The following is a 23,127-nucleotide window of genomic DNA, read 5'->3' as shown; positions in this document are numbered from 1 at the left end:
CAGGAGCGGCATCTCTGGGTCCTGCACACTTTTCACAAGCTGAGCCACACGCCTGGTTCCCCCCCGTCCCCACCCACCTTGGTCCACTCCCTGGCTCGCTGCTTTGTGCGCACGGCGCTCCTCTCCTCCGCATAAAGGGCGCCGATGAAGGCCCCAATGGAGGTGCCGCCTATCAGGTCGATCGGGAGGCCAGCCTCCTCCATGGCCTTGATCACCCCAATGTGCGAACAGCCCCTGCAGAGAAAGGAGAGGAACCGTGCTGAAGCTCCCCCACACCCTGCCTCCCTCCCAGTCTCCTCCTCCTCCTCCTCCTGGGAGTCAGAGCCAGCCCTCTTGCTCTCCCTGACTCACAGCAGCTCCAGCTCAGCCCCGCCTCCCCGCCCAGCTGTCCTTTCCAGGGCACAGGGGCCTGGTTCATGGGTGTGGCCGGAGGTGGGCCCTCTGACTCCAGGGGGAAGGCATTCCCCGCCACTTGGGAGCGGGGAGGACGCTCGGTGCCTCCTCAGCCAACTGTGCTGCCACCTGGCCAATGTTCCTTTGGTTCTTTGGAAGAGGTTACCTGGCCCCACCTCCGCCCAGCACCAAAGCAATGGTGTTGCCTGTGAGGACTCGCGCAAGACGGGAGAAGTCGCTGTGGCGATCGGCATTTTTCTCAAAAACCTTCTCATACATCTCTCTCTGAGGGGAGGGGAAAATGAAAGTTAAAAAACCTCACAGCCTTATAAGAATTCAAGAGCAGCCGTGCTGGGTCCGACCAGTGAGCCATCCAGACCAGCATCCTGTTCCACACAGCGATCTGCCGCATGTCTGCAAGCAAGCCGTCGAGAACGACCCCGGACGCCCCTCTGGCTGACCCCCGGTGGCTCCATTCAGCCTTTGGGGATAGCAGCTGCTGATGGGTCAGCTCTTCAGGAGTTGGTGCAACACGCTCTTGCAGGCAACTAACCTAGTGGCCAACATGACACCCCGTGCAAGTGAACGGCACCAATTGATTACTCTGAGTGAAAAAAAGGGGCTTCCTTTTGCCCGTTCTAACCCTGCTGCCCCTCGACTTCATCGGGGGTTCCAGGATCCAGGGCTGGGACAAAGGGAGAAAAACTCTGTATCCACTTCCTCTGCCCCCTGCATAATTTTATAAACCAGCCTGCACAGAGGATTATCGGCTGCCCTCTCCCCTCCTTGGAAGAACTCTATAATTCCCGAAGCCTAAAGAAAGCCCAAAATATTCTGAGAGACCCGTCTCATCCAGCACACTCTCTTTTTGAACTGTGACCATCCGGCAGACGATACAGGTCTATCAGAACTAGGACAAAGAGGCTTAGAGACAGCTTCTAACCTAGAGCTGTGGCTATGCTGAACTCCACGGCTTCGTGTTTGATGTGTTTGGGGCTGTGTAGGGATGGGTGGAGGAAGGGGAAAGTGAGGATGGGGTATGAGTCTGAAATTGTGTGCATCGAGGAATGCTGCTGTAAATTTCGTTGTGCGTGCACAATGACAATAAATGCTTATGCTTTTTAAATATTAAGTTATGAAGGCGGTTTATGCAGCTCCTTAATGAGGTGGGCGGCCTTTTCTTTTCCAGAGCGATGAGACTGAACATTGCATTCCATACACAGCAGAACCTCAGACACGCACAAGGGCGCTATGGCACCAGCCATTTCGTCTCCCATCCCTTCCCGAACAACCCCGACGTGAAACTGTCCTTCTGCTCGAGTTGGCCTCTGCACAGAGCTGCCGGCTGTGAGCCCAAGATCTCTTTCCAGGTTAGTTGTCCCCAGTACAGGACCCATCGCTACTTATTTAAAGCAGTTAGAACGTTCTGCCCCGTTCTGCATCTTCTTGCACTGACTCTGGACCTCGCTTGTCACATTATTTCCCATAAACCTGGTTCAGAGAAATCACCGTGGCTCTTTCCATCGTTCCGGAAGGGAGGCCTCCGTTTTCATCTGTTTTAGCCGTGCATCTACTGAGCCTGGCTCCTACCTGCGTTTGGCCCTTCAGCCTTCTCCACCTGAGACACTGAAGCCAAAGAAGGAGAAAGGTTTGGGGGTGAGGGGTGGGGTGGGGTGGGGGACTGGGGCCACAAGGACAGTCAGGAAGGAAACCTGGAGGCGGAGATCTGAGGACACCTGCACACACAGGTAAGCCAGGGTGGGTGAGGGACAGGGGCGGAGCCTAAGATGCGGCAGGACTCTTGGGTGTCACAGAAATAGAGGGAGGAGAGGGCTAGGTGAAAAACAGAACAAAAAGCACAGATACCAGCTTATTAGGGCTGCGCCGGGAAAAGACCCGCCGAGGACACTTGATGTGCAGGTGCCCAGAGCACCAGCTGCGCATGTTGAGCCACTCCACAGTGCGGGCAGGGCTGGGCCCATCTTCACGGTGCAGCAGGATGAGCTGCTTCAGGGCACGGACGGCCGTGTTCTCCAGCATCTGCTCCAGCTGAGTGAAAAAAGAAACGCAAATGCACGGCCCTCTCTCAGAATTCATGTTTTCCAAAACCTTAAACACAAAACCCTGGTTCAAATCATGCCACGCCTTCTCTGCATCTCAGGAAATCAAAGCAGCCTGCTTATCGACATGTTACTCCAGGTATTCCAAAACATCCACTAGTTTTGGTCTTTTAGGTCTTTTAGGTCAAAATCCAGAGTGATCTTCATGAATAACTTTTTATAATACTATTTTCAGTCTGTAAACAACTTATAATCATTATTCATAAGAACATAAGAACTAGCCTGCTGGATCAGACCAGAGTCCATCTAGTCCAGCTCTCTGCTACTCGCAGTGGCCCACCAGGTGCCTTTGGGAGCTCACATGCAGGAGGTGAAAGCAAAGGCCTTCTGCTGCTGCTGCTCCTTCAATAGTGGTATTGGTCTATAGTGTTTTGTTAAATGCAGGTCTTGACCTTCTTTAGATATTAATGCTATGCTGGCCTCTTTCCATGATTTTAGCATTCCTCCTTGTGAAATGGAATTCACTGTATTCTGTAAAGGCAGCCAAATTTGTCGAAGTCTTTCACTGCCAGGATCAACTAGCTCAGGGGTAGGGAACCTGCGGCTCTCCAGATGTTCAGGAACTACAATTCCCATCAGCCTCTGTCAGCATGGCCAATTGGCCATGCTGGTAGAAACTGATAGAGTATGAATTACTAGTTGCTTATCCTAAGGCTATGCAGGATCCCTACCCCTGGGCTAGCTATTTTGAGGGGATTTTCTGGACTGTGAGGCTTCTATTTGCTCCTTAGCTTATTTCCCCTGCTTCCACGGCTGGCATCTTCACAGGCATCTCACAGTGAGATGAGCTTCTCTCCGTGGCTCGGTGGAGAGTGATTGTGTGGTGGGGTATCTGTTTTGTCCCCCTCACAGGGGCAGGAGGTGCATTTGAGCCCACCTTAGGCTGGGAAGGACAGGGTATAACAATAAGAAAATAAAATTTGCACATGTCTGGGTGGAGTTCATTTACAGTTGCATTTGTTGTTGAATTTGTCTGGGTGGAGTTCACTGGCAACTGCATTTGAATGTCTCTTGGTTTTGACTTTTTTTAGTGCCAGTAGCCAGGTTTGTTGATTGTTAGACTCTTTTCCCTTTTGTTGAAACTGTCCAAGAGTTTGCAAATTTCAGGGGCTTCCTTGTTCAATTTGACATAATAGTTGTCAGAGTTGTCAAGAATTTCTGTGTCTTCAAAAAAGATTCTATGTCCAGCTTGGCTTAGAGCAAGTTCAGCTGCAACTGATTTCTCAGGTTGGATTAGTCAGCAGTGCCTCCCGTGTCCTTAATTTTTACAGAAGAAGAAGAGTTTGGATTAATGTCTTTCTTGCCTGCAAGGAAAAAGGGGCTTACAAACGCCTTCCTTTCTTCTCCCCACAACAGACACCTTGTGAGGTAGGTGGAGTTTGGAGAGAACTGTGACTAGCCCAAGTCACCCAGCAGGAACGTAAGAGCGGCGGGGGGGTGGGGGGTGGGGGGGGATCCAGTCCACAGGATTAAATGCTTACGGACTGTCTGTTTGATGATTGGTTCTAGAATCTGTTCTGGTGCTGATGCCAGGCTGCCTGGGAAGTAATTGAGGGGGGGAGAGGCTCTCCAGGTGTTGGGAGAGCTGTGGAGGGCACAGTGACGTAGAGCCTGTTCTGCCACAGGGGCTTCAGTTGATCTCTCTTTCTAAACGAAGACAAAGGCAATGCCTCCTTGCTGCTGCTGTTGGATTCACGAGCAACCTCTCGTGTAATGGACCATGCACCACCTGGTCTAGATGCCTGAGGGCAGGAATGGCTGAGAGGGGATGAGTTTGGGTTGAATGGCTCATTATGGACCGGATTCAGCATGGCAAATTGTCCTGTGTGCAGTCCTCTCTGCCACGCTGTGACAGGCCCTTCAGAGAAATCATTGGTCGGTTGGGACTTTGCTCCCACCCCCATGCTGGCCACGCCCAGCTCCAAACTGCCTGGTGGTGCAGGAGGGGGTCTCGTGCCTCTGTCTGGCCCATTCAGTTGAAAGGCTGAGACTCAACAACTGACGGAATGGAGGCGAGGCTGGTTGGGAAGGCGGTGAGTTCTCTCCCTGCCCTATCTGGTGGGGTCCAGCTGGCCCTCACTGGTTGGCTTAACAGTTTAGGGTTATGGTGGGCCCAACAAGTTAATGGGGCTGCAAAAAACACTTCCTTCCATCCTCATTTAGGCCAGAAGACGGGACTTCATCTTGACTTGGCTGATCTGGCCACACGGACTCATGTCACGGCTGCCTTGAAACTAGTCTATCGTACTCTGCAGAGGTTTCCCTCGGAGTCAGCTCAGAAACTCCAGCTGGTTCAGAAAGTGAATGTCTGGTTATTATCTGCAGCTCAGCGGAGATCGCACATCCTGCAGTCTCTCCACTGGCTGCCTCTCAGTTGCGAAGTTCAGTTCAAGGTGCTGGATCTCAAAGACCAAGAGCCTTCCGGGCCTTTGCCTCTTCTGCTGGGCCTGGCTCAGCAGCTTGGCTCACCCAGGCAACCTCTTCGGGAAGTGCCATCCTGCAAACGGGCAGAATTTAGAGTTGCCCGTGTGGAGGCATTCCCTGTCGTGGCCCCCACCTGGAGCAAGCCAAGGAGGCCCCCACAGCCCTGCCGTTTCATAAACTATGGAAAACAGAACGGTTCATGAGGGCATCTTCATCAGCCTGCTGGAGCTGCGGGGGGGGGGGGGGGTCACAATAATTTAGGGAAGGAACTTCTGCAGAGTTAAAAATCCACTGTGTGTGGCATGCAGACTATAAGAACATCAGAAGGAGCCTGCTGGATCAGACCAGAGTCCATCTAGTCCAGCACTCTGCTACTCACAGTGGCCCACCAGGTGCCTTTGGGAGCTCACATGCAGGATGTGAAAGCAAGGGCCTTCTGCTGCTGCTGCTCCCGAGCACCTGGTCTGCTCAGGCATTTGCAATCTGAGATCAAGGAGGATCAAGATTGGGAGCCATATCTGTTTCTTGCCTATATTCTGCTCCTGCTGCAGTGTTTCCCACTTTTGTAATCCCATTTTCTGCCTGGTTTGACAACTTCTGACACTTTCTGCCTGCTTTCAATTTTTGTGCTCCTAGTCCTATGATATTCTTTATTGGAGGTCTATGCAACGGCATTATGATACACTGGGTAATCTGCTTTTGTTCTTGGACAAGTGGCAAACTTGGCAGAAAAGTAAGAACCAAAATGGGTCCACCAATAACCACGTATCACCAGAGGCCTTCTGGACCTTGGTGGTCACTCTTCATGACCAACACAGCAACATCCACTTGAGTGGCTCCAAAGCAGCAGCGGCAGCAGACCAGAAACCACCCACGGAGCTTCCCCAGCGGAGCTGCCCTGGAGACAGCCTCGTTTCCCCGGCCAGCTTGCCTCTGGCCTCGCTTACCTCCCCCAGCACGGGCTCCTGGTCCCCCAGGCCCACAATGAGGATGCAGTCGGCTTGGCGGATGCAGCGCACGGTCCAGGGGGTCAGGGTGCAGTCTGTCTGGTACAACACAATGCGGTGGATGTCCTCCTGTTGGGCCAGCCAACCAGAGAGCCGATATTCATGGATGCTGCAAGAAGAACAGAAGGATGTATCATCAACTGCTCTCAAGCTGGAATCAACTGGCTCTTGCGGGTCTTCTGGGCTGGGTAACCGTGGCTTTGTGGTTTTAGCTCCTAATGTTTCACTGGTATCTGGCATCTTAAGAATCATGTCACGGCAGGGTGTGTTTCTCTCTGCGGCCAGGTGTGGAGGCCTCTGAAGATGCCCGCCACAGAGTGCGGAACGCTAGCATCTAAAATCACCAGGCTGGAAAACCCTAAACAGAAGGACTCTGGTTTCTCCGTTGGACCTGCACCAACCAGCACTCAGGGGTGATGGAGTATGCAGATAATGGGTAGAGCAAAGCATCCTTACATTTTACTTTCTTCCCTGCCAACAGACACAACAGACCACAGACAGCTCTAGCAGGACGTGAGGCACACTTGCGGGGGACCATCAAGGGTCCCTCAAGGGCCGTGGTGACTAAGGGAGCCGCCACCTGCAGAGGCAGCGGGTGGCTGGAGAGAAGAGGCTGAGAGGCAGCATCAGGGAGGCCGGAGCCTCCACGCCCTGCTTGCTGGCTCTCTGGGGGAAGTGGCTGGCCACTGGGCAAGATGGGCTTCCAGGGTCAATCTGTATCCTGTGCAAACTTCACTGGATCTGCAGAGAGTTTGGAGGGTCCAGAGGAACACGAGAGGGGTAGTGTGGAAACAGCAAATGCTAACCTCAGCAGGCGATAGAAGAAGAGGAAGAAGAAAGAACTAGAATGGCACACGCTTCTTGCCTCGTTTGCCTCCCCCGGGAAGGCCAGACCAAGCTCCAGGGCTCAGACCCTCTCTGGGGGCACGGCCTGGTTCCTGAGCCAGCCTCTCATCTCCTGCCGTAAACGGAATCCATTCACTGTTTACGTTTGTCTGAAAGAGTCTGTCTGCATAGAAAGCACCCGGCCGGCATCCCTGCAGGCAGAGACTGAAGAACAGGCTCAATAAGCACAATTTCTCTGGGTGACAGAACCGGACTCTTTCGAATGTGGGATTTAGATTTTTTTTTAAATGCACAACAGAGAACCTAAAACACTAAAAGTGAAATCCTATGCTACATATTGAAATGACTGGGTTTAGACTGGAGTAACTCTCTTTAGGATTGGATGGCTGGAATGATACATTCTGTAGTCCAGAGACCCTTCCAACTTTTCTCCTGAACCAAAATACCTTACAGCGGAGGCTAAACATCTGGAGAACACCTGGACAGGAAGACTCCCCTGCTTTGTACACTCACACGCATTCTCATGCCCACACTCCCGGAGTACCTGTCCAGGGCTGAGGCCCCAAGCCGAGCTCGAAGGACGTCGCTGGTGAGCAAAAGCGTTGGCCCTGTGGAACCAAAACAGAACGGGCCGTGCTGAAGGAGGTGGGGCGAAGGACAGTTGTTGGGGAGCACATCAAGGGGAGAGCAGCGGCAGCGGCAGCAAGAGACCAACAAGGTGTTCAGGGTACCAGGATCTGGGAGCCAACGCTCCCTCCACCAGAGAGCCGAGACTTTCAAAAGCTGACATGCAGCCACTCTCTGAGGTGCTCCTGGACCCGAGTGCAGCTGTCCTACTACTGCACACCAACACGGCTGCCTTCCTTCCCGTTTTCTCTTTGTTTTATGGTTGCCATTAAATTTTTTAGTGTCAGTAAATTTCAAAGTTTATTGCTGCTATCATGAGCCAGTTCCTGGATACTGAGGACTCTGAGGTAGAGCCTAGAGACGCGGTGGAGCTGGATCCGGCTCCTTGTGATGAAATTCAGGCAGCACCGCCAGCTCCAAGGCCTTTCCCTGCAAGGCCAGGCAGAGCCTGATGCTGGGCAGCTGGGAGAGCCCTCAGGAACCTCAGAGGAGCCAAGTGACCAGCCAGCTGCATGGAAGAGACAGAGGCTACAGCTGCAGAGTCAAAGGAGAAGTGCTCACACAGCTGCTGGGTGTGGCAGAAGGCTCCGCGAAATGGAGGCCTCTGCATCTGAGCAGGACTGCGGCCTCACTGCAGGACGCCAGCCTCATTAGCCAGCATCTCCTCTATACACCTGCCTTGGGCTTGGCCCTGCCTGGGTGCAACAGCTGCACTTCCTGGTAAACCCCGCATGCCCAGCCCCCCCTCCGACCTCTGAGCCTGCCTGCGCCTTGACTCGAGGCGGCCTCTGCCTGCTGCCTGTTTTGAACCATGCCTTTGCCAGCCCTGACTCCGGACTGTCTCGGCTGAGCCTCCTCGCCTTGCTGCTTGCCTGGACTCCAACCCAGCTGCCACCGGCCTCCAGCACAGCTGCTTTGGCTATTTCACATTTTTACGGGCGCTACTTGGTTCTGTTCTGGTGGAAATGGTGTCTCTCTCTGAACAAATGGCAGATTTTTTTTCACCACTTAGTATTTAAAAAACAATGTCTCCTCGCAATCCAAGAGCAATCAGTAGTCGAGCTCACCAATGGCATTCAAGGCATGTTTCAGTTCCAAGGTGAAGGCTGCCACCGGCACGTCGTCACACACTGGCAAGACGGCCACCGTGGACAGGTTGCTGGCCGGGTTCGTCAGCTCTGAGCTGGAGGCCACGCTCAGGCCAGGCCCTGCAAGAGACACACGCAGCCATCACCACTGACGCCCAAGACCCCGAAGCAGCCGGCAGTGACAAGAGACGCAGCAGTGGAGCAGCCCCACGGGAACATGGAGCCACGGGGACCTTCTGGAGCCTGCAACGGGCAGAGGATACCAGCCACAAGGGCAACACACCCACCGGGGAAAGGGCCACGCAGCTGCTGCAAATTCCCCAGGATCTTCTGGCTCAGGAGATGGATGAGGCGGGTCACAACCTGAGCAAAGAATAAGAAGGCTTTAGAGTCAAAGGTCACCAGGGAGGAGGCCAGACTCTGTGGTCTGCTCCTTCTGCTCAGCAAGGAAGTCCGAGCAGCTGTCGGCTTGGCCAGAGTTTGACTGATACTCCCAGCAGAGCTGCCCTTCTCAGACTTCCCCACTGAGCTTGTTAGAAACTTTAAAAAGACAGTCGAATTGGGCCCTGCCTGGAGGAGGCAGCCCTGCCTGCACGGACGACACGCACACGAGTCTCTCGGGCGCCCAGGAGGGGGCTTTTGTTTTCTGCTGTCCTCCCTTGATCAGCATAAAAAGGGGCAGGCAGCAAAAACAGGGTTTTGGCGTAACTGGGAGGAATCAGTTTTAAATCAGAAAAACATTTTTGAGAGTTTATTTTTTAAAAAACACAACAGATCGGGGGGGGGGGGGGGCGTGTCAGTCTGCCAACCACAGTAGAAAAGAGAGCCCGGGAGGGAGCACCTTGAAGACTAACATTTCTGGCAGCTTTTGGGAGTCACAGATCAATGAAGAAGCACCTGCAGGAGGGAGCTGCAACTCACGGAAGCTCACCCCCTGATGGACATTTTGTGAGTCTTCAATATATTTTTGTTTTTGAAAGAAATTGCATTGCAAGTCTTGTGGGGAACCAAAACCTCTCCTTTTCTCAAGAATTTCTTCAGCCTGTTTCCAACAGCGTGGTGCACCTCGAGCGCATATTGGGGTCTCAATTCTCCTTTGCTCCGCTGCTGCTCACCGCTGCCTGCCTGTCTGCTAAGCGGTTCATGTCTAGCGCTGTGGTTTTCACCTCAGAACACCCACGTCTGGCGCTGCTCGGAAGCCCAGGATTCCTGCTCACCCACCTGGGGGTACCGCCGTTTGATGTTGCTGAGGGTCCCTTCGGGCAGCTTGGCCAACTCCGTGTCCCGCACAGCATGGACAGTGGTGGCCCGGGCCTGGCGGGTCAGGGCTTCCACCTGAAGGCACAATAGGGGGCAGGTGACGAGAGGCAGCTCCAGCCCCAGGACCCCCCGCAAAGGATGGCTGAGCTCCTCAGAAGGGCCACATGGAGCCGCACGCGCCCGGCATTTGCTTGGCTTCTGGTCCATCTTTCTGGGCGCCACTCAGGCAGATGACACAATTAGGAAAGGCAGAGAGGAAAATGCATCCACCAAGCTAAGCAATAAAGCAGAGAACGATGCAATAAAACACAGTATGATTTATTCAATTAACGTCAACATAAACCGCCTAAAATTTTCACTACAGCCCTCTTCCTTTTGTTTCAAAAAGCTCAGGATCTAAGTTCTGTGCCCCTGTCTGCAGAAGTAAAGGGAGGAGGGTGGCAACTAGACACGGGGCTGTGCTGGTGGTGGCCCCTCGCCTGTGGAGTGGGCTTGAGACTCACCTGGCACCCAGTTCACCGTCCTTTTCACACCAAGTCAAAACTTTTCTCTTTGAACACGCTTTTCAACGAAGGGGTTCCATCTATATTAGATACTTTTCAGTCTGTTTTGGGAGCTGTTTTTTCACTGTTGTTTTAGACTGTAGACCCCCAGCCACCCCCCACATTCCAGTAGAATTCCCAACTGTTATTTGGACCTCTACTGTGCTCCCCGCTTCATGACGGCCCTAGACCCAGACCACGAGACCCAGACCCCCCAGACCGAGGGTGAGACGGAAATCACAAGTCCACTCCACAGCTCAGACACAACGGCTGCCACACCCCACCGGCTGCCGACAGTGAAAGGGGTTGGTGAGACAGAAGAAGAGGGTTCGAAGTGCTCCACGTTTACGCAGAGACCCACCCTGAGTCTGAGTGTGAAGGACGTAAACCAGCAAGACACCAGCGGTTCCTGCCAGGCGCCCGGCCCCCTCGCCAGCACTCACCACGCCAATGAGGTCCCCACGCCCGTATTCCCCCACCAGCTCCTTTTTCCCGCTGCCTTTCTGGATGACGGAGCGCAGGCGCCCGTTCAGGACGATGTAGGTGCAGTCCGATTTGTCCCCTTGCCTGGGAAAAGGGGGGCAGAGGAGGAAACCTGGATCAGCACCGGCTCTGCCATCAACCTGGGCTGGGCCCCCCCTGCCGTGGCAAACCACAGGGTGCGCGTCACGCTGGGAAGATCAACAAGGTCCCCGGGGGCTCATGGGAGATTCAGCCCCCCCGAACCTTCTGCCTCCAGACCCCAACTCCAGTGGAGATCGCCAAGCTGAAGCACCCCCCCCCGGAGGGCCCCCCCTCCCAGCCCTGCCCTCTGCGGAGGAAAAATGGGGCCTGTGCAGAAGGCGGCAAAGGAGCCCAGAGCCTCCCCTGCCCCCAACGCCCTCACCTGTACAGGGCCCGCCCGGCTTCCACGGCCATCCAGTCAATAGCAAAATCCATCTGGCGCACAAAAGGAGACATGCGAGCTGCAACGGTGTGAGCGACGCTCAGGACCACGCTGGGCTGCTCACGCATAATCCTGGGAGAGGCAGAGGGAAACGGGCGCCCCAGCACCACCGGTGAGGCAGCCGGTTCAGTGGCAGCGGGCAGGAGGTCCCGACTGTGAAACCACCCCCACCCCCACCCCCGGTTCAGTGTCAGGGCAGGTCAAAGATCTACGATGGAGACGCTGCAAAGTGCAGCCAGAGTGGGACGTCCGCCTGCCTGTCTGCGAGCAGGGCCCGCTTCCGGGGGAGACCCTGCAGGCCAGAACCCTCCACCGTAGCAGCAGCAGCAGCAGCAATGGGGCGCAGAAGTCTGTGCAAGAAGGGCTGCTCCTATGACTGCAGCAGTTTTAACGCCCCCCCCCAGTCAATGGCAGGCGGGGGGGTCTCTTTTGGGAGCCCCTCCTCTCCAGCCCACACTGCCCAACATGCCCTTTTTGCCCCCCCCTCTGCCTCAGCTGCCAAGGGGGGGAGAGAGGAGGGAGGGCTGGGCAAGGAGAACCTGGGGAGCTCTGGCTGGCACCTCAGCCCTCCCTCCCTCCCTCCCTGTGGCCCTGCCCTGCGCCACAACTGAGGACGCAACTGCTGTGGGGAGGCGAGGCCAGGATCCAGCCACTGCCAGAGACGGGACGTGAGGCTGATGCAAGCCCTGGGGGTGGGACGGGGAGAAAGGCGTCAAACGGAGGTCTGTTACCCACTCGTAGAAGTCAGACTTGGAGATCTTGAGGAAAGTGCAGTCTCGGTTGGCCTTGATAGTGAAGATCAGCGGCTCCCCCGTCAGCACTGCCAGCTGGCCCACCAGCTCACCCGGATGAGTCAAGAAGAGGCACACATCTTCAGCCTTGTCAATCATCCGCTGGTACACGTGCAGGCAGCCCCACAGCACAAAGTGCAGGCTGACGTCCTGCCGGGAGGGAGAGCGTCTGACTGTCCAGGCACAGGGGTTGTTAGGGGGTGGGGGTGGGGAGTCCTGCGAGGGGCAAGCAGGAAGCCAAGGGATCTACAAGGGATACCTGCTGCTAGAACAGGAGCTGCAATTGCAGGGAGCTGAACAGAAGATCAGCACAGGCTGCAGAAGACCAGACAACGACGCTCCATTACGTTGCCCTGGATTTTGGAGCCACTGCGCTGGCTGCACACTGGCTCCCGGGGTCAACTTAAGGTGCTAGTTTTAAACTGTAAAAGCCTTTATGGCCTGGGGCCACAAGTCGGCCTCTCCCTGCTTAAGGCTGTGTGTGACCCCCCCATGCTCCTCTCTGGGCCACCTGAAAAGCAGGCTAAACTGTTAGCCACTCTGGCGGCCATTCAAAAGGCAGAGGATGAATTTTGTAAATAATTTTTTTAAGTTGTTAAATAGAGATTTCCCAAACTTCTCTTTAATGTACAAAATTGGTTTCTTAACTAGCTATGACTGTTTCCTGCTCCAATCTTTCTCCAATTTATTTTGTTTCAAAGGTGGGACTGCCAAAACTGAACTTAGGAGGAGGGAGGGAAACTTTCTTCTTTCATCCAGCAAGTAGCCTTATATGTCAGGGATGATTACACCTGTGAGCAGGTCCATGACTTAGATCCTGGGAGCCCGGTTGAGAGCATCTGGGTAAAAATTAAGGGGGAAGGAAACAACAGCGATCTCATGGTGGGGGTCCATGACAAACCCCCAAGCCAGACAGAAGAGCTGGATGATGCCTTCCTGGAAAAATTGACCAAACTTTCAGAAAGGAGAGAAGTAGCAGAAACAAGAGCTTTCAATTATCTTGATATTTACTGGGAGTCAAACTCTGCCAAGTCTCAGGGGGATTGTATCTATGTGATTGAGATGCACTCCTAACTCAGCGTACCTGCTTAAAGCTAAATCAATGCTGCTAAAAGATATATGTAACCAGCCTGCTATATATTAACACTGTCATCTAGAGCCTTCTTTCCTTGATCTTTACTTTACGGCTTCACACGCTTCATAGATAACTAGGCTTCCCCTGACACCTCATCAATAAATGCTACTGATCAATACCACAGTGTCTGTTTATTGGCTTAAGGTTCGAGACCTAAGACTAGAAGGACCAACAGGGGGATCAGCTATTTTAGCCTGCTCCTAACAAGCCATGCCAGACTAATCTTATCTCTTTTTCTGATAGAGTGACAAGCTTGGCAGATGAAGGAAATACTGTGGATATACCTTGGTTTTAGTAAGGCCTTTGACAAGGTGTCCCATAATATTCTTGCAAGCAGGCTGGCAAAATGTGGGCAAGACACTCCTACTGTCAGATGGATCTGTCATGGGTGCTCCCCAATGGCTCATCTTCGCCCTGGGGAGAATTGGCTGGTGGGTGCCACAGGGTTCTGTCCTGGGCCCAGCGCCATTCAATCTTTTTAGCAGTGGCTTGGATGATGGAACAGAGGGCATGCTCATCAGATTTTCAGGTGACATCAAATTAGGAGGGGTAAGGTCAGGGGACAGGGTCAGAATTCAAAATGAACTGGACAGATTAGAGAGCTGGGCCAAAATCAACAAAATGAATTTCAGCCAAAATCTCTGTAAGATACTGCACTCAGGCAGAAAATATGAAACGCACAGATATAGGTTCTTGCGGTCTCTTCCAACTCTGTGATTCTAATATTTATCCCTAAAGGCAAATAAAAGATTTGCATCATGATTATAGCTTGTTTTTGCAGCTGTGGTTATATTTATTTGTCTTCCCATCGAGCATTATCAGTAAAGTTTTGGGAAACTCTCTCATTTGGTTTGCATAATCAGCTCCTGTTTGGTCCTGCAGCCACCGGGGATCCGGGCACCTACTTCTGTTCAGACCGCCCCCCCCCCCCCCCCCTTTTCCTCTTCCCAGACCTGTTATCAGCTCGTCAGCCACCTGCTATTGCAGCTCTCTCAGTAGTGTGGAATGTAGGTTGTTTTGACCCTAGTCGGGGAAGACGGTTTCTCCTTCTAGCAGACCAGGGGCTAGATAGGTAGAATCTCCCTTTAGGAACTGGTCAACGTGGGGGGAGGGGCAACAGGACGTAGGAACGACGTGGAGTATAATGGTGCTTAATGTATAACGGTAAATATAACTTGCAATTAAAAGTTAACTTTGGCAAACCAGTAGGTGTTCCACAAGATACTAATTTATTTCATTGTTCTTGAATTGTGTGATCCAGTTTCACTGCATTGCATGTATTTTACAGGTCTTTATGAGACATTAAATAAAGACATGCCAGTTTGAAACGGTGCCCAGTCACAGAGAAACCAGTTCCGACAGTAGACAAACGGGCAGAGAAAGATTAACAGAACATTTATTATTATCATTATCATTATTATCATTATTATTAGTATACTTTTATACTGCCCACCCCCGGAGGGCATCAGCTCTAAGCAAGGAAGGTGCTGCATGAAACTCATTAAAGGGCTCCAATTAGTACAGTACAGAAGATTTTGAGGATGTAGCTGAGCTAATGAACATCTCTAAAGGATGAGTCATGTTGAGCTGTTAGCGCTTATTATAAGAGTGAGGAAAGCTTACTCAGTGTGGGGGTGGGGGGCGGGGGGCGGGGGGCGGAGAGAGAGAGAGACTGCTGGATCTCTTGATGTAACATCCCCACTTCTGCCTTCCTGGTGCTTGTGATGTCCTCAGACTTTGCAGAAACCACTGGGCTTCTGCATCATTTACCAGCCTTACCACCATGCATACATCTGGCAGGCTACTGGGCGTGATCCACCATCCTTACCTGGTCCCCTTGGCGGGCAATCACTGTCCCAGCTTTGGCATGATGCAGCAGAACCCGGTTGTTCAGCAAGGAGGCATCCTGTGGCAACAGCAGGAGGACAACCATGGATTATAAAAAGCTGGTTTAAATGGCAGCTGCTGCCCCTGTATTCTTTAGACAGCGCCTAAATAAAAGTGCACACTAATTTATTGTTACAACAGTATTTGAGATGAAACCGAGCCACGGCATTCTTAGTCTAAATGTGACCCACAACAACATTCATTCATTAATTCATTTATTTACAAATTGAATTTATACCACGCTCCTCCCTCCCTCACCCACCCCAACCAAAGTCGGGCTCAGAGCAGCGAACAACTGATAAAAATACAAAGAGAAAAGACAAAAACATACAACAATCGACATACAACATACATACAAAATGCTGTGGCTTATGTTCTGGCTGCCCAACACTGTCTGCAACAGAAACAGCAACCCCCCCTCCCTGCCCCGGCTTCACTGGAGCACGGCTGTCCAGTGGCTTCCTCCTGGCGGGCAGGACCTGCAAACGACCCCCCCCCCGCCCCCCGTGCACCTCCGGCCTCGCCATCCTTCCTGGCCTGGAATTTCACCAGAAGCAAAAGGGACACCAGCAGCAGCAGCCCCACTGGTGGGGACTGGGGCAAGGGCAAACCCTGTGGCGACTGCACAGCACTGACAACATGCGAGGCAGTTCAGGTGGGGGGGGGGGGGGCGCAGACATTGGCTAACATAAAAGGAAGAGCAACAGTCCTTGCTGCAGAATTCAAGCTGTGCAGGGAGAGGATGCCAAGGCTCAGAGGGAGCCGGCTCTCTTTGCCACCGCACACGAGCCAGGCAGGCAGGGCCAGCCCCAGGACCGCAGGCTTTTCTGCCAGAGTGGCATCCAGAGGAGGCCTCCCTACCTCGATTTTCATCAGCTTGACCAGCTCCCGCTTGGCAGCCTCAAAGATGGCGCTGGTCTTGCGGCCCTGGTAGGGCCCGAAGGAGCAGTCGCCATTGGCGGAGTCATCCTCGCAGTAATTGTAGTGGTAGATCCCGGACGGCTGTTCCTCCACCGTCACGGTCTTCCGCTCCCGGGGCTCATGGGAGACCGACTGCCGAGGAGAAGGGAGGCAAGGCAAGTGGGGAAGCAGGACTACACGCCAGGAGCGGCCTCTCGGCACAGCAGCCCTTCCTCGTCTCTCGCCCTCACCCAGAGACATCCTGCCACAAGCAGGCAGACGCCCGGCCGGAAGTGCTTCTCGCAGCCCAACTGCCAGGAAGGCCCGGGGTTGGCCGCCTCACCCCCTGCAGGCAGCAGATACCTACTCGGACGAAGCCGGCCAAGGAGACCGAGCTGTCTTCCTGGAGGGACACGGAGATGCGCCCGCGCTCGTAGGCCATGTCGAAGTCCGACCGAGGGGCCCTCTGGATCCCTAAGAGAAACCGAGAGTTGCCCGACGGTCACCAAAGCACCCCTCTCAGGAAGGGCCATGATGGTGGGAGAGAGAGAGCCGTACCTGAAATGTCCACTGGCATAGAGATGCAGCGACTCAATGGGGGGGCGTAAGGCGGCTCCAGCAAACCCGGCTTCAAAGGGTCACCTGCAGGAATGCACAGGGTGAGCCCTCTGGCCACTCCAAGGCCAGCCACCTGCAGGACATTCTGACCACTGCACTCGAGAAGGGCTAAGAATGCACGGAGTCTAAGAATGCTGGGAAAGGGGTCGAGCGGAAGCAGAGCTGAGCAGCAGCCAAGGAAAGGGCCGTGCACTCTGGGCTCCTGTGCGCCTCTCAGTGCAATGCTGCCCCCACCCCTCCCCCCAGCAGGAAGGAAAAGGGGGAGCCCAGAACGGAAGGTCAGGCACTGCAGCCACAGGGACCTGTCCCCACCACGACCAGTTGGGGGTGGGGGAAACCACTTCTGGTGTTTCAGATGAGCAGTGACACAAAGGGTCCAGCCTTCAGGCTTATGCAAGGAAAATGACAGACTGCTCCAGGATGGATCACCGGGGGGTGGGGGGCTGCTTCCAACCCTGCCCTCAAGCCTGATGGTCAAGAGACACACACACCCCTCAATAACAACCCTCCATTCTCTGGGTGAGCAGAAGGGCAGATCAAGGACTTCAGATCTCCCCTGCCTTGGATGGGGCTGCACTCCAGCTATGCAGGCCTGGGAGAAAACCAGGCGGCCACAGAGGTTTGCTGTGCCTTTGGCCAGCTTCAACCGGTGTGTCAGTCGGCTGAGTCTGCTTCTGGGCCAGTCAGATCTAGACACAGTGATCCACACTGTAGTTGCATCGAGTGTACAACTGAAATGTGCTCTACTGAGGAGCGCCAACTCGAACTCTAAATCAAGCCTTAGGACTGACTGGGGTTGAGTTGGCGATCGAGAGATTAAAACTTTCATACTATACACCAAACACCCAAAGGAGCAGCTGCTCCACCCCGAAGCTCAACTCAAGGCGCTAGTTTCGACCGTTAAAGCCCTGCCTGACTCGGGACCACTGAGGGCTCCGGAGCCTCTTTCCTGACACGTTCCTGCCCAGGAACGAAGATCACAGGGAGAGGCCCTTTTGATCTTTGGCAGGCATTTGAAGGCCTTTTTGATCTGGGACTGCACTGGGTGAATTTACTAGCAGCCCAAATTTGTGATTTAAAAATTGGGGCAGGTGGGGGCGGGGTGTCAAAGTGTTTTACGTATTCTATGTTAGCCATTTCATCTATACTTATGGCCACTGAGAGTTCAGTGGGTAGAAAGGGTTGCTAATAATTTTGCGTAAGCCAATGAATGAATGAATATTGTTTTGGATTTGGCATGGGACTTCCCCTCCCCTGCACGACCAACTGCCTCAGCAAAGTCAGGTGGGGGTGGGGTGGGAGAGGAGAAGGCAGCCAGCTCCTGTGCAGTGCTGAAGTCTGGAAAAGTTTGCACTGTGGTTTGTACTTTAAAACTGCCAGGGGATATCATCCCAACTGCAATAGTGCATTGCAGGGAACTGGTTACCCAGCTAAACAATTGTATACGCTCACTGTTAAGGTCTCTGTTTTCCTCCTAACCCTGTGTGGGGTTCTCATGAATTGTAATTTACTTTCCACAAGGTGTGTTGCTTGCAGGCCTTTTAACTGGGTGTTGTCTTGTGTTTGATACATTTTGGTGTTGAAGCCAATTTAATGTTGACCAAGGTTATCACGGCTGTGGTTGTATTTGGACTCCTCCAAATGTTGGCCCTTGGGGTTTGTCTCCTCAGCATGGCCACAGGAGAGCTCTCATTTCCTGCCACAGGAGTCAGCTGTGACTTTCTCCAAGAGCCCTTCCCATGCCTACCGTGGAAACAGCAGAGGAACAAGATGGCTGCTGAATTGGGAGCAACTGGGGCGGGGGAAGGCAGGGACGGCTAGGAGGGCCCAGGGCTCAGGGAAGGCTTTGCCACAGAAGCGGTCCTTGGCACAGAAGAGGCATGAAGCAGGCCGGGCCCTTGACCTCCTTCGCCTGTGCCGAAGGCCAGGTCCACCTATGCAGGTGCTGATCTGCCAGCCAATGGAAGGAGGAGGAAAGGGCAGGTGACCACAGCCCTCCTTGTCTGCCCCGCTCCCCCCAGCTGCTGCGGTGGGGCAGCCCCAGGAAGGACCAGCAGAGCAGAAGGGACCTGATGAGAACAACGGCTGGCAGGGCCAAGGGGAGCCCCTCGATCAGCCGGCCGGCCCCCGGGCAGGCTCCCCTACCTTGCTCCTTGACGACCGCCGCGTCCAGCTGCTTCCCAGGGCCCTCCCTGGCCTCCTCAGGAGAGGAAGTGCTGACGGCACGCTTGGTGTGCCGGACGGGGCTCGGGCGCGAGGCATGGCCTGGCTGGGGGAAGAGCCGCAGCGGCTGCATCGCCTGGCAAAAGGAAGCAGATCCACACCCGTTGTGATGCCACCGGGGGCTGCAGAGGCCAGAAAGCACCGCGTGGAAAGAGCCTGGCATTTGGGGAGGGGAACGCCCACTGCAGGTACCTGCGACTCCACAGCACTGCTGCCTCAATCCCAGGGCTGACTCCAGGCAGCGGGCGGGCGGGCAGCCCAGCTTCAGCAAGACTGAACAGCCTGAGCAGAGAAATCTGGAGGGACAGACCTTCAGTCCCTTAAGTCTGCCCACTCCTTGCGTCAGAGCAGTCCCCAGCTCCCCCAGCCTCAATCCCTGACAACTCCAGTCTCACCAAGACCACAGGAAGGCTTCCTTCCTTCCTTCCTTCCTTCCTTCCTTCCTTCCTTCCTTCCTTCCCTTCCTTCCTTCCTTCCCTTCCTTCCTTCCCTTCCTTCCTTCCTTCCTTCCTCCCTTCCTTCCTCCCTTCCTCCCTTCCTTCCTCCCTCCCTTCCTTCCTTCCTTCCTTCCTTCCTTCCTTCCTTCCTTCCTTCCTTCCTTCCTTCCTTCCTTCCGCCCGAGGCCCCCATTCGAAGGTAGCCATCAGATGAGAGCTGGTCACCTGGTCTGTCTGGCCCTTGCTGGTCAGCCTCCAGTGACAGTGTCGCTAAAGAAAACTCAGGTGAGCACTGAAGGGCAGGATTCTATTGAAACAAAGGATTTATTGGGGGCGTTGTGGGGTTTCCGGGCTGTCTGGCTGTGTCCCTGTAGCACTTTCTCCTGACGTTTCGGCTGCATCTGTGGCTGGCGTCTTCAGAGATCATCCTCTTTGGATGCCAGCCACAGATGCAGGCGAAACATCAGGAGAAAGTGCTACTGGAACACAGCCAGACAGCCCAGAAAACCCACAACGCCCCAGTGATTCCGGCCGTGAAAGCCTTCGACAAAGGATTTATTGATGACTGATTTGTGTGACTTGAGAGTGATCTAATTGTCCACTTAATTGCCTGCTGAGCAGTTAAGCAGCCAGAATGGAGAGACACGTGATGCCAATTAGGCCGCGTGAGAACTCCCAAGTGCAAAAAGCCAGCTGTGTGATATTGCACGTTTAGCCAGGAACATAGTGAAGCAACCAGTGATCCTCTGAATAGTCAAGTTGCTCTTCCCAGCAAGCAAACGGAGCGCAAGCCGGACTGGCAGGTCTGAACAGGTCCCCAAAGAGTTTGAGACTCTCTAGGAACAGCAGAATGCGCTGCTCACGGGCGCTCTTGAGGCAGGAGGGCCCACCATGCTCTGGGCGAGCAAAGAGCCCGACGTCATCCTACCAGTGGCCAGGAGGAAACCTCTCACAACTTCGTCAAGAATTCTTCCCAGGTCCTGAGAAGTCTCGATGTTGTGGCTGCTGCTTCACAGAAGGGAGAGGGGGGAGGGGGAGGAGTCAGCAGGGTCCAGCTGAGCTGGTCACTCACATGGCTGAAGAGCTCATTGGTGAGGCCAAGATAGTTGTGCAAGGCCAAGAAGGTGACTCTCTGCAGGCGCACCATGATGATCTGAAACCGGAAGCAGCAGGTCACTCAAGGGCCGTGCACTCACGAGGAAGTTCTGCTGTGCCTCGCAGGCGAGGGGGGAGGGACCGGGGTCTGGGGGAGGGCCAGCCCTTGCGGGGCACCAGATCCTACAGAAAACAGTAAATGCCGGCAGTAGGAGAGAGGAGGCCCTTCACTCCCACATCATCGTCCAGAAGAACCCCCAGGGCCAGGAGTGGCTCCGGCCTCAGGTGAGGGACCACTTTTGCCAGAGGACAGAATCTGTGGTCTCTCAGCACTACACAGGGTCCCAGGACGGGCCGCGTCGCTCCCTCAACCTCGACAGCTAGATGTGGCCGCAGGAGCCCCTCACAGACCGACAAGATTCCAAGGGACAAACATTTTGACTCCCAGGAAATCTTGGTTGTGTCGAAGGCGCTACTGGACATGCAGCTAACTGTTCTACTGCATGCCAACACGACTCCTCTCTAAAACTGCCTCCTGACAGGGGCTTGGAGCCGGAGGAAGGATCGACTCCTTCATTTTCACCCAGGTCTCATCGCTCTGGCACATCTGAAAACACCCAAGTCCTCCTACAGGGCGTGCCTCTGCTGTATGTTTTCAGGTGCAAATGCCCTTGAAGTGCTAGGAAATAACAGGCAGTACTTTGACAGTAAAATACGCTCATGTTAGGGCCTCGTTTGCTCACGGTTTGCCGACAGGACAAGCTCCTCCGCAGGGCAGGAAGGCCTCCCCCTCCCCCAAACAACACACCACGTGAGCCCCGGACACGACCTTGGGGCTAGCTGTTGTGTCCCCACACGCAGGAGTAACCTCATGCAAAAATGAGGCAGCACAGGAGGGGGCCAGAGCAGACGCAGAAGTCAAGGCCGCAGAGTCTCTGGACTGCCGCTCTGGACGGATGCTCACCTGCACCACCCTGACGAGGCTCTCCGGGTACTTCTCAAAGACAGCTGAGAAAGCCTCCACTGGCAAGCGCAGCACCGTGGAGTTCTCCGCTGCCCGTGCAGATACTGTGCGATAAGGCCGCTGGTGCCCCTGCCAGGAAGACCCCAAAGGATCTCAGTGCTTTGCAGAGGCAAACTATTACGCGCAAGATGTCTTTAGTGTGCCTCTGAACCCAATATATCAACAGATGTGCATCTGCAATAGATATTGCAATATAGGCACCTGCATCCAATATGTTGGGGGCCTCCCTCCAAGGATCCTACCCAGGCGAGTCGCATCCCCGCCCTCTCCACAGGAGGACCCAGCCAAGCAGCAGACTCTGCTCAGTCCAGCTCCCCCCAAAAGCCAAACACTCCAAGAGATCCAGCTCTTTTTTCTGCCCCACAGTTGGACGAGGAGGAGCCCATGTCTTAGGCTGATACTAGTCCGGGGGGAGCAGCCTCACCCCAGAGGCCAAGTCGGGAGGGAAAGGGCGGGGAGCAGGGGGGAGAGACACACACCCGGAGCCCTGCAAACAGCCTGGGAGGCGGCAGGAGAAGAAATGCCGGGAATTGGAGGGAGGGGAAAGGGTTGGCGACCGACCGAGACCACCAGCGGAGCAGAACAGAGTCCTACCGTGATAACATCCAGGATGCTGAGCAGGCTGTGCACGCTGTCGCCGGGGAACACCTCCTTCACGAGGGTCTCTTTTCCGTCCTGAATCACACCACACACCCCACACACACACTTATGAGCGTCCAGCTGAGTCTGGCGCTGACCCAGCAGTGCCCAGAGAGAGGCACCTTCCCTTCCCCCCCACCCACAGAAGACTCCAGTGCAAATCCCATCAACCCTGCCCTGGCCGTGGGCTGCCTGAGCCCTCCTCATCTCAGTGGCGCTGGCTGTGCGCGTGACGACTGCGCAGGGGCTGGCCTCACACGGAGCCCTCACCTGCTCGGACAGGAAGAGCTCCAGCTTGCCGTCCTGGACCACGTAGATGCTGGAGTCGGGCTGCCCGGGGCGGAAGACGTACTCGCCCAGCTGGCACTGCTGGAAGGTCATGTGCTTGCACAGCTCCAGGAACAAGGGCTTCTCAAAGTGGCCCAGCACCCTGCCGGAAAGGGGGAGCACGCCGTCACCCCAGCAGCCCTGCCAGGCGCCCCTGCCCCACATGCAGGTCTGACTGAGCAGGGGGGACCCTGGAAGGGTGGGGAGGGGGTGCTCCAAGGGGCTTCCCTCGGAGATGGCGTGCCGGCTGCACTGCAGTCACTGAACATGAGGGAAGGGGCCACGGGGCCAGCCACACTGAGGGATCTGCAAACACACCCGTCATCCACAGTTTTAAAAATTATTGAAAACATTTCAACTAAGAGCACGGGGCCGGGGGTGTCTCCAAGGCGGTTAAACCTGCAATGCCAAGGCAAAGTTCAAAGGCCAGCATGCCACAACTTTTAATAAGGCCCTGTCTCGTCGGTCCTCCAGGTGTATCTCAACCTGCACGATCCCCTGGCCAGGTCCCAGGCATGGAACCCACCAGCATTGGCCAGCAGATCCAAGGAAGGACTCGTCGGTTCAGATGGGGGTTGGCCTCTTTCCACAGAGACGGTGACAAGATGACAGCCGTCCAGGCATCCACGGGTCCCAGCAGCCGTTGCCCTGACAAGAGCGGCCCAGGGACGTGCAGGGGGCCGAGGGAGGCTCTTCTCCATCCTCTGTCCCAGCCGATCATCTGCAGCAGCCTGAGAGCCTTCAGAGGCCCAGGCTCAGTCTTGCATTTCCATGGAGGAACCATCATTACAGTCCGAC

The 23,127-nt window shown here is 54.7% G+C and overlaps 1 protein-coding gene across 10 annotated transcripts in view; it reads right to left on the bottom strand.

Moving 5' to 3' along the window:
* Positions 1 to 23,127, bottom strand: part of PNPLA6 (patatin like phospholipase domain containing 6) — a 55,743-nt gene that overhangs the window by 19,202 nt on the left and 13,414 nt on the right. For 9 of the 10 annotated variants that reach the window (XR_007244928.1, XM_048502189.1, XM_048502199.1 and 6 more), the window contains exons 8-27: positions 22,273 to 22,432; positions 21,958 to 22,038; positions 21,304 to 21,432; positions 20,317 to 20,397; positions 18,730 to 18,883; positions 16,525 to 16,608; positions 16,334 to 16,440; positions 15,928 to 16,119; positions 15,008 to 15,085; positions 11,989 to 12,194; positions 11,194 to 11,325; positions 10,751 to 10,874; positions 9,727 to 9,840; positions 8,793 to 8,868; positions 8,485 to 8,625; positions 7,335 to 7,398; positions 5,885 to 6,053; positions 2,260 to 2,442; positions 560 to 678; positions 78 to 234 (exon numbers count right to left, since the gene is read on the bottom strand). Coding sequence is in view for 9 of the 10 variants with exons in the window: in XM_048502189.1 (XP_048358146.1) it covers positions 78 to 234; positions 560 to 678; positions 2,260 to 2,442; positions 5,885 to 6,053; positions 7,335 to 7,398; positions 8,485 to 8,625; positions 8,793 to 8,868; positions 9,727 to 9,840; positions 10,751 to 10,874; positions 11,194 to 11,325; positions 11,989 to 12,194; positions 15,008 to 15,085; positions 15,928 to 16,119; positions 16,334 to 16,440; positions 16,525 to 16,608; positions 18,730 to 18,883; positions 20,317 to 20,397; positions 21,304 to 21,432; positions 21,958 to 22,038; positions 22,273 to 22,432 (2,551 nt within the window). In the remaining variant the exon portion in view is untranslated. Of the gene's footprint in view, positions 1 to 77; positions 235 to 559; positions 679 to 2,259; positions 2,443 to 5,884; positions 6,054 to 7,334; positions 7,399 to 8,484; positions 8,626 to 8,792; positions 8,869 to 9,726; positions 9,841 to 10,750; positions 10,875 to 11,193; positions 11,326 to 11,988; positions 12,195 to 15,007; positions 15,086 to 15,927; positions 16,120 to 16,333; positions 16,441 to 16,524; positions 16,609 to 18,729; positions 18,884 to 20,316; positions 20,398 to 21,303; positions 21,433 to 21,957; positions 22,039 to 22,272; positions 22,433 to 22,855; positions 23,112 to 23,127 lie in introns of those variants that run through there. The other variant, XM_048502252.1, reaches the window with a different exon arrangement.

The sequence above is a fragment of the Sphaerodactylus townsendi genome, linkage group LG01 (assembly GCF_021028975.2).
Source record: "Sphaerodactylus townsendi isolate TG3544 linkage group LG01, MPM_Stown_v2.3, whole genome shotgun sequence".
NCBI lineage: Eukaryota > Metazoa > Chordata > Lepidosauria > Squamata > Sphaerodactylidae > Sphaerodactylus > Sphaerodactylus townsendi.
Note: the sequence above shows the minus strand (reverse complement) of the source record. Positions and strands in the feature narration are given on the sequence as shown.